Raw genomic sequence first — 9,545 nt, forward strand, 5'->3', positions numbered from 1 at the left:
GAACATGACAGACACAGCTTTAGAGAACACAGAACCAAGTACTACCTGTTCAGGCTACTAACAACAAGACAATCACTCCTTGCTGATCTCTTTCTCAGAACTACTGAGGAACTAAATTCTAAATGTTGAGTTTAGGTGAAGGATCTTGCTCTTTCCCATCCTTCCGTTGGTAGCAGACTAGGAGCAATCCACAGGAGGAGCCTTGCTGAAAGCCCCATCAAAGATTGTGACACAGAGACGTTAGTTAACAAGGAGAAATCTAAGAGAGCAGAATAACATAAGAACAACATTCCCAGTCCCACCATTGAGCAAGCAGAAGTTGCCATTTGTCCAGAGTTCCAAAGAAGAGATCAGTGCTGGAAAGATGTTGGAAAAGGCAGTTCAAAAGGAAACTTCTAGCTCTATTATTGAAGAATTGAGAATAAGAATTAATTAGTCTGATCCAGGGTTATCAAGAAAGGGACAACCTGCAAGGGAGACCTGGGTCATAGCATGAGAATGATTTTAACACAGACAATAGGCAAGTCAGCCAAGATGGCGCAGCAGACTAACAGGAAAGGCAAGGGAAGGGTGACTGTCACCAGTCCCCTAAGCTTGACACGTGTAAACGGTAAGTTGTCATGTTACTTCTGCTCCTTGGAGATCGGTAGAAGGAGTCTATGAGACCCAAGTGAAGAAAGAAGAGCTGGGAACTGTCAGCTAGGTGGGATGTTCGCTAGAGGACTGGGTTCCACAGTGCTGCCAGCCTCAAGTCGCACCCTCACTGAACCAGTCGAGACATATAACAGGCCCCGGTCCTGAAGTCCTTTCTCTGACATCTATCTGTAAAGCAGGGTGAAGGAAACCAAGGAAAGCATAGGCTACTAGTGACCTCTACTGGAAACAGCATAGGCTTTCGGGACCTTAGTCTGAGTAGGTTTGTTTTTCCAAGGAAGACAAAAAGCAATGACATATTCAGCCAGTTTATTTCTAGAAGAGTGAACGAGGACGGAATGGAAACAGCACAGAAACACTACCCAGAGAGTGCAAACGTACTCACAATACTTTGTCTTGAGTCAGTTGAAGTTGATTAGTGGTCTGGGAAAAGTATAAACATGTAATTGCCGCCAAAGAAGAATGTTAGGAAAATGACCTGTTGGCTGGTGTGGGGATTGGTACATTAAGAGTAAAGAGCAGAGGCTGGAGAGATGGCTCAGTGGTTAAGAGCGCTTGACTGCTGTTCCAGAGGACCTGAGTTCAATTCCCAGCAACCACATGATGGCTCGCAACCATCTGTAATGAGATCAGATTCCTTTTTTGGGTGTGCATGAAGACACAGCACTCATACGCAGAAAACACATGAATAAATATATCTTTAAGAAAGAGTGAAGGGCAAATGAATATGATGACAGGCGCGTGGAGCAAGCCTCGCGGCTTGTCGGCGCTCCTTTTAAAAGTCTTATGGAAGAGTCTGCTACGTGTCAATGTCGTGAGCCCCACACCTTCTCCCTCCCAAAGGGTGTCTGTGCTTAAGCGTGGGCAAACACTATTGAGTTGTGAGCATGTGGGCGTGACAGGCGTTTAGTCTGAGGTCTTTGAAGTAGGACTAATCTCAAGGAAGGTCGGAGCGGAACCAAGACAGTCAATACCAAGCCACACCACGTACTGCACACATCTCTGCTTTGGGATGCATTTTCAAGAATGTATGATTTTGACACGAAGGCAAAACAAGGAGGGGGAGGCTTGATTGGGATCTTAAAGGTATGTGCCCATATTTGGGGCTAATCGCGGAGTTGAATTAAATGGAGACTGGAGGGTAGAAAATGAAGCAAAGATTTTTTTTTTTTTTTTTTTTTTACAGAGAGCGAGGCGATGCATAAGTAAACAGAACCAGCATCATCAGGCCCTGGGCGACTGTCATTTCTGGCAGCAGCGCCCCGGCAGTCCGTGTCTCGGATTACCAGTGTGCCAGAGGTGTCACCTGCCTTCTTTCATTATTCAGCCGCCGCCACCCGCCCGCCCGGCTTTGTTTGCTGATGTAGTTGTGCAGCTTGGCAGGTCTGCTTTCCTTAAATTTGTTACCACCCCTCTTCTCCGTGACATTTCAAGGATGTAAAAATAGCCCCCAAAGAATCCATTTGTGAGACTTCCCCTCTCGTTTTTCCATTTCCAGCATCCGGGTTTCTGCGAGTGGGCGAAAGCTGGCCTAAGATAATGGCTTGTTCGGTTTAATTTTTCTAAGATACCAAGTAAGCCACACACTCCACAAACCACTGGCCATTCGCCTTTCCCTTTGCTGGGAGGCATATAGTCGTTGGCTCTGAGATTGGCCACCCGAGAGGTCTATTCTACCGACCAATTTACTTACCAAAGATGAGCTAATGACTTTAATCTGCTCCAAAGCTTCCGTCAGGCTGTCTTCAATCTCAGCATCATCTAAAGAGAAGAGGTCCCCAGCTCTGGAGAGATCCTTTTGTCCCAAAACCAGTCTGAAAAGCTGATGCATTGTGGGTTGGATCATTTGGCTTTCTGTGGACCCAGGGCCATGTTCTGCTATCCAGGGCTAGAGAGAGAAAACCATGTTGCAGTAGGTACACTTCATATCCCGGGAAGGGCCCTTGTTCTTCAGACTCGGGGGCTCCTTTGGCAGTCTCTGTAACGGAAACAAGTGACACAGTGTGGCCAGTGCAGAGCAGCAGGTGGCGTGAGCTCAGAATGTGACCTTGGTAGCGCGGGGGGTGGGGTGGGGGGGTGGGGGGCAGGGAGGGAAGGGAAACGCAGAGGGAGAGGGAAATGGGGGGGAGGAGAATTGGAAACACGTTCATAGAGTAATTAGCTCTTGTTTGGTGGTATTTGAAGGAGCTCTTTCTTTTATTTTTTTTCTTTTATCTCAGAAAATTCTTTCTTTCGGAGAGTATCAGGTTTCTGCAGACTTTAATTGGAAGCTTTGAAAGAACAACACCAAGACTCACACATATTCCCCTGGTGTGTCTTTCCTACACGCCCTCCCCGCTTTGCTCCATGGGGTAAAGAAGTGAAAGAGCAGGGAACAAGTCTGGAGCTGGCTAGATCCTCGGCAAGCAGCGCCCACGGGAATCAAGTACCATAGAGGACAGCATAGGAAACACCTTTCAGAACCCACTGCCCGGTGCCCATTCCTCCAGAACCTGACACAGAAACTAGTTTGCTATGGCCCAGCTCTGTGGCAACAGAAATCCCCCCTTCCTTCCATCTACAAAGTTATCTCCTCACTTCAAGCCTGTGCACTCTCCAGTCAAATAGCAACGAGATAAAGGGCTTCGCCTCGGTATGTGGGTTAGGAAGATTTCTACTGAAGTTGAACTTGAGTGCTGACATTGAACACGATAGTACTGCAGTGCAGGCTAAACAGGAAGGTCTTTGGGATCAGGTAGCTTCCCTCTGTTACTCAGTTGGATTAATACAGTTCCGTGTCACTTCTCTGCCAGGTAACAGTTCCCAGAGAATAGAGCAAGGGGACAAGTTGGGTACCTGGTTATTCTCTTCAGTTCCCTTCTGGAGCTAATAAAATTACAGAGTGTTTGCATTACTAGACACTTTAGCTGTCGTTTGGAGGCCAGGAGTGTTTGATGGCTTCCCCAAGGTCCCTTAGGAGCCGTTATGGGGCTAATCTCCTGTTTTGGGGTGAGCAGACTTTCACCACCAGCTTCAGTGAAGTGTAATCTCTTCATGCATGCCAGCAACTTATAAATGCAGTCAGTTTCTCAGAGAGTAAGGTCCCACAGTGACGTGCTTAGCAAGAGCAGTGGGTGATTCTGGCCATTATTTCAGTGCGAATGAGTTCCCTGGAATGAGAGGGAGAAGAAAGAAGACCCAATGGTCCCTGAGGTATCTCCCCTGGGAGTTACTATTATAGGAGCACCTCTCTATGCTGTATGCAGCCTTGAGTTCAAGAGCCTTACTCTCTGTTTACTGTGGCATCTAGACACAAGCCAAACCTTTCACGGGATGTTCAGGTCAAGCTATCTGTGGTATTTCAATTATTCATGGGCCATTTTAAAGGATTTCAATGGCATTATGATCTGTTGATGAACAATTTTTGTACTATCTTCCAGCTTTCCCTCTGGCCAGGGAAACAGGTAGACTAACACACCAGATCTCCACCTCTTCATCAGCTACTCCAAATCCAACCCCCCAGTCTCATCTTGAGCTCTATAGCAGACCACTTGATAAGCACCAACCCACAGGAGCCTTCATCTCCAATAGACCACACAGATGTTCCGCTCCTAACCCCCCCGCTCCTCCCTCAACTGCTCCAGTCAGGGAAGCAGGCAGGCTAACTGTAGTTTGCCACCTCTCCTTCTGTTCCTGCAACCCCAGTGCCCCAGCCTCATCCCCAGCCCTGCCACAGAACAGCCCTGCTGCAGCCTCCCTGTCCCCTCTTCCCTCCTCTCCTGTGTAGATCCTATAGTCTTCTCCTCCCCACCTCCCTCCCCAAACTATTTGCTTTGTCCCAGCCCCCTACTCCAGCAGGCACTCCTGGGAACCCACAGGACACTCCACAAGGCAAGCAAGTAAGCTAACTACAAATCTTCATTTCTCCTTCCATTTCTCCAAGCCCAATTCCTCAGCCTCACCCTAGTACCCCTAGCTCTACAGAAGACCTTTTGCTCTGGCCTCTCCTCACTCTCTGACTCCATTTCCAGAAGACTAACTAAACAGGTCCTGCTGGAGTACCTCCTGTGAACACCCTCAGCCCACCCCACCCTATCACCATTCTGAAATGTCAGCTCCCAACACCCAGAAACACATTTTACCTTGAATCCCTAGTAACCACACCTATGAGGACCCCAGAAGAATTTCCTACCAGGCAATACACAGCCACTACACTCTCCTAAGGACCAGAGAGGGCAATAGAAACCAAGAAACAAACTGTCCCATCTACAAAACCAAGACCAGATATCAGCACCTAGAATTACAATCTTCCCTACCCCTGATGCCCAGACTCCAGTGTCTGGCACAATCAATAACAGTTAGGACAACATGTCTTCACTAGAATCCAGCAATCCTGCCAGAGCAGGCCCTGAAGAATCTGACATAGCTGAAGCACACAAGAAATATCTTAAGACAGGCTTTATGAGTATGATATTTTAAAAAGGAAATGAATACATTCCTCACAGAAGTCTATGAAAACACAAACAACAGTTGAAAGGAAAAGAATGAAACCATTCAAGATCTGAAGGTGGGAATAGACCAATAAAGAAAACCCAAGCTGAGAGAAATCTAGAAATGAAAAGTTTAGGAACTCGGATGGAAAACAAAGAAGCAAGCTTCACCAACAGACTATGAGAGATGGAAGAGGGAATCTCAGGCACTGAAGATACGATGGGAGAAATGGATGCCCTGGTCAAAGAAACGTGAAATCTAAACAACTCCTGGCATAAAACATCCAGGAAATCTGTGACACTATGAAAACACCAACTCTAAGGACAAGAAAAAATAAAGGAAGGAGAAGAAACACAGGTCAAAGGCACAGAAAAATATTTTCAACAAAATCATAGGAAAAAAATCCCTAACTTAAGAAGGAAAGGCCTATCAATGTACAAGAAGTTTACAGAAAACCAAATAGACTGGAATGGGAAAAATATTCCAAACAATAAATATACAAAGGAAAGAAAGAATATTAATAATATCAAGCGAAAATGACTAAGTAACATTGTGATGACTATTTTTGTTGTTAACTTGAATACATTTGTAATTAGCTGAAACCCCAAAAATGACTGCACACACGTGAGGGATTTTTGATAACTAACTCATTTGAAGTTGGAAGATCCACTTCTAATCTGGGTCTTTGAGGTGGGAAGCCATATCTTTAATCCAGGTATTTTGAGGTGGGAAGACCCACTTCGAATATGGGCTACATCTTGTGCTGAAAGCTTATATAGACACATGGAAGAAGCAAACCTAGCTTTTAGCCTGCTTGCTCATGCTCTCACTAGCAAGTCCATCTATAGTAGCATTATAGCCTACTTTCTAGGATTCAAGCATTTACTGAAGAACAGTTTACATATACTGAAGACAGCCATCTTAGTGGACTGAACAGTTACTGGATTCTTGGACTTTCTGTTTATAGGGAGCCATTGTTGTATTAGCTGGAAAATATGTGTATATGTATGTATAGTATATATGTGTATATGTATGTATAGTATATATGTGTATATGTATGTGTGTATATATACATATATACATACATATATGTGTGTGTAATTACAATTGGATATATGAATGAATGTATAGATTCATATTTATAAGGTTTGTTACCCCAGAAAACCTTGACTAATTTAAACATCTATGCCCCAAACACAAGGGCACCCAAGGTTTTAAAAGAAATACTAGTACAGCTTAAATGACATATTTACCCTCACACATTGATAGTGGGAGACTTCAGTACCCCAGTCTTGTTGATAGACAGGTCATCCAGACAAAAACTAAACAGAAAAAAAATGCTGCAACTAACTGATGTTATAAACAAAATGGACCTAATAGTCATTTACAGAACATTTCACCCAACCACAAAAGAATAGACCTTCTTCTCAGCATCTCATAGAACTCTGCCTTCAAAAGTGACCATATACTCAGACACAAACCAAGTCTCAACAGATGCAAGAAAATTGGAATAACTCCCTGCATCCATCCATCAGATCACCAAGTGCTAAAACTGGAGATCAACAGCAGAAAACTTACAAACTCATGAAATGGAACAACTTTCTACTGAATAAAACACAGTCAAGACAGAAATCCAAGACTCTCTAGAACTGAATAGAAATGAGTACACATCATACCCAAACTTAAGAGGCATGATCACAGCTGTTAAGTGCCTATGTAAAGCAACTGGAGAGATTTCATACTAGCAACTTAACAACACACCTAAAAGCTCCAGAACAACAGCAACAAAATCACATCCAAGAGGAGTAGATGGTAATAAATAATCAGATTTCTAGGTGAACAACAACAACAAAAACAATACAAAGAATCAATGAAACGAAGAGTTGATTCTTGAGAAAAATCAGTAAAATCAACAAGCCCTAACTAAAAGGCAAAGCAAGAATATCCAAATTAACAAAACCAGAAATGAAAAAGGAGACACAACAACAGACACTGAGGAAATCCAGAGAATCATAAGGACTTGCTTTAAAAAACTTTCTACCAAGCTGGAAAGTCTAAAAGGCTATCTTTTTCAATATATCCTACTCACCAAAGTGAAACCGAGATCAGATAAGCAATTTAAACAGACCTACAACCCCAAGTGAAATCAAAGCAATCATTCAAAGTCTGCCAACCAAAATAAAACAAAAATGCCCAGGGCCAGATGGGTTTCATGCAGAAATCTATCAGAGTTTCAAAGAAGAGTTAATGCCAATATTTTTCAGTTCATTCCACAAAATAAAAACAGAATGAACATTTCCTAATTCATTTTATGAGACCACAGTTACCCTGATACCCAAACCACATAAAGATCCAACAAAGAAAAAGAGGTGCTTATTTCCTTTATGAATACAGATGCACAAATATTCAATAAAATACTTGCAAACCTAATACAAGAACACATAAAAAGATCATCCACCACGATCAAACAGGTTTCAATCAAGATATACAGGGATGATTCAATATGTGAAAAATGATCAAGGTAATCCATCATATAAAAAACCTGAAAGACCAAAATCATATAATCATCTCAATAGAAACAGAAAAGGCCTTTGACAAAAATTTCCAAAACCCCTTTAAGGGAGAAGTCTGGAGGAGGTTAGAGATGCAAGGGATATGCCTTAGCATAATAAGACAGTTTACAGCAAGCTCATAGCTAGCATCAATTTAAATGGAGAGAAAAAGCAATTCCACTAAAATCAGGAACAGACATGTTTGTACACTCCATAACTATTTAACATAGCACTTGAAGTCTTAGCTAGAGCAATAAGTCAACTGAAGAAGATCAAGGGGCTACCAATTGGAAAGGAAGACATCAAAGTATCTTTATTTGTGGATAATATGATAGTATGTATATGAAACCTAAAAATTCCATCAGAGAACTCCTATAGTTGACAAGCACTTTAGTACAGTAACTGGATATAAAATTAACTCATAAAAATCAGTAACCCTCCTATATACAAATGATAAATGGACTGAGAAAGAAATAAAGAAAACATCTTTCACAATGGCCTCAAATAATACAGTTGTGGGGTAATACTAACCAACAAAGTGAGACATATATGAAAACTTCAAGTCTTTGAAGAAAGCAATTGAATAAGATATCAGAAGATGGAAAGATCTCCCAGGCTCATGAATCAGTAGGATTCACATAGTAAAATGGCCATCCTACTAAAGGCAATCTACATTTAATGAAATCCTCATCAAAGTCCCAATACAATTCTCCACTATTCTTGGAAAAAAAATTTTCAGCTTCATATGGAAACACACACACACACACACACACACACACACACACACACACACACCAAATAAAAAACAGACAAAACCAAAAACAAAAACCAAAAGCAAAAGAAAACACAGAATAGCTGAAACAATCCTGAAAAATAAAAGAACTGCTATTCCCAATTTTAAGCTGTGCTACAAAGCCATAATAATGATAACAGCATGGTATGGGCATAAAATTGACATATTGATCAATAAAATAGAATTGAAGACCCAGACACAAATCCAAACCTGTCAATATCTGATTTTTGATAAAGAACTCAGAAATAAACACTGGGGGGAAAAAGAGAGCATCTTGAGCAAAATGGTGCTGGTCAAACCGGATGACTGCATGTAGAAGAATCCAAATATAACCATACTTTTCACCCTGCACAAAACTCAATTCCAAATGGATCAAAGACCTTAACATAAAACAAAACACACAGAACTTAACAGAAAAGAAAGTGGGGCATAGCCTTGAACTCACTGGCAAACGAGAATATTTTCTGAACAGAACTTCATTAGTTCATGCACTGATATCAACAGTTAATAAATGGGACCTCATGAAATTTCTTCATGGGAAAGAACACCATCAGCTGGACAAAGCAGCAGCCACCTATAAAATAGAAAAAGGTTTTGCTGTTGTTGTTTCGCTTTGTTTTAAACAACTGCACACACGATAGAGGGTGTGGTGGTTTGAAAGAAAATGGCACCCAAAGGGAGGGGCACTTTAGAAGTGTGGCTTTGTTGGAGTAGGTGTGGTTTTGTGAGAGGAAGTGTGTCACTATAGGAGTGGGCTTTGAGGTCTCTTATACTCAAGCTACTCCCAGTGAGACAAACCACTTCCTGTTGCCAGCAAGATGTAGACAGTACCATGTCTGCCTGCATGGCACCATGCTCCCCATAATGATGATAATGGACTGGAACTCTGAAGCTGTAAGTCACCACCTCAATTCAGTCTTTTCCTTAAAAGAGTTGTCATGGTGGTGATGTCTCTTCACAGCAATAGAAACCCTAACTAAGACAGAGAGTTAATATCCAAAATATATGAAGAACTTAAGAAACTAGATAACAAGAAACAAATAATCCAGTTAAAATGGCGCACGCCTTTAATCCCA

The 9,545-nt window shown here is 42.2% G+C and overlaps 1 protein-coding gene across 1 annotated transcript in view; it reads right to left on the reverse strand.

Annotated features, from left to right (window-relative positions):
• Veph1 (ventricular zone expressed PH domain containing 1) overlaps positions 1-2,634 on the reverse strand; it is a 167,661-nt gene extending 165,027 nt beyond the window's left edge. Inside the window, exon 1 of the mRNA XM_075950586.1 lies at positions 2,348-2,634. Coding sequence (XP_075806701.1) covers positions 2,348-2,500 — 153 coding nt within the window. The 5' untranslated portion in view covers positions 2,501-2,634. The remainder of the gene's footprint in view (positions 1-2,347) is intronic.
• Between the last annotated feature and the right edge of the window lie 6,911 nt (positions 2,635-9,545).

This window comes from Microtus pennsylvanicus, chromosome 16, assembly GCF_037038515.1.
Source record: "Microtus pennsylvanicus isolate mMicPen1 chromosome 16, mMicPen1.hap1, whole genome shotgun sequence".
In the NCBI taxonomy this organism is placed as follows: domain Eukaryota; kingdom Metazoa; phylum Chordata; class Mammalia; order Rodentia; family Cricetidae; genus Microtus; species Microtus pennsylvanicus.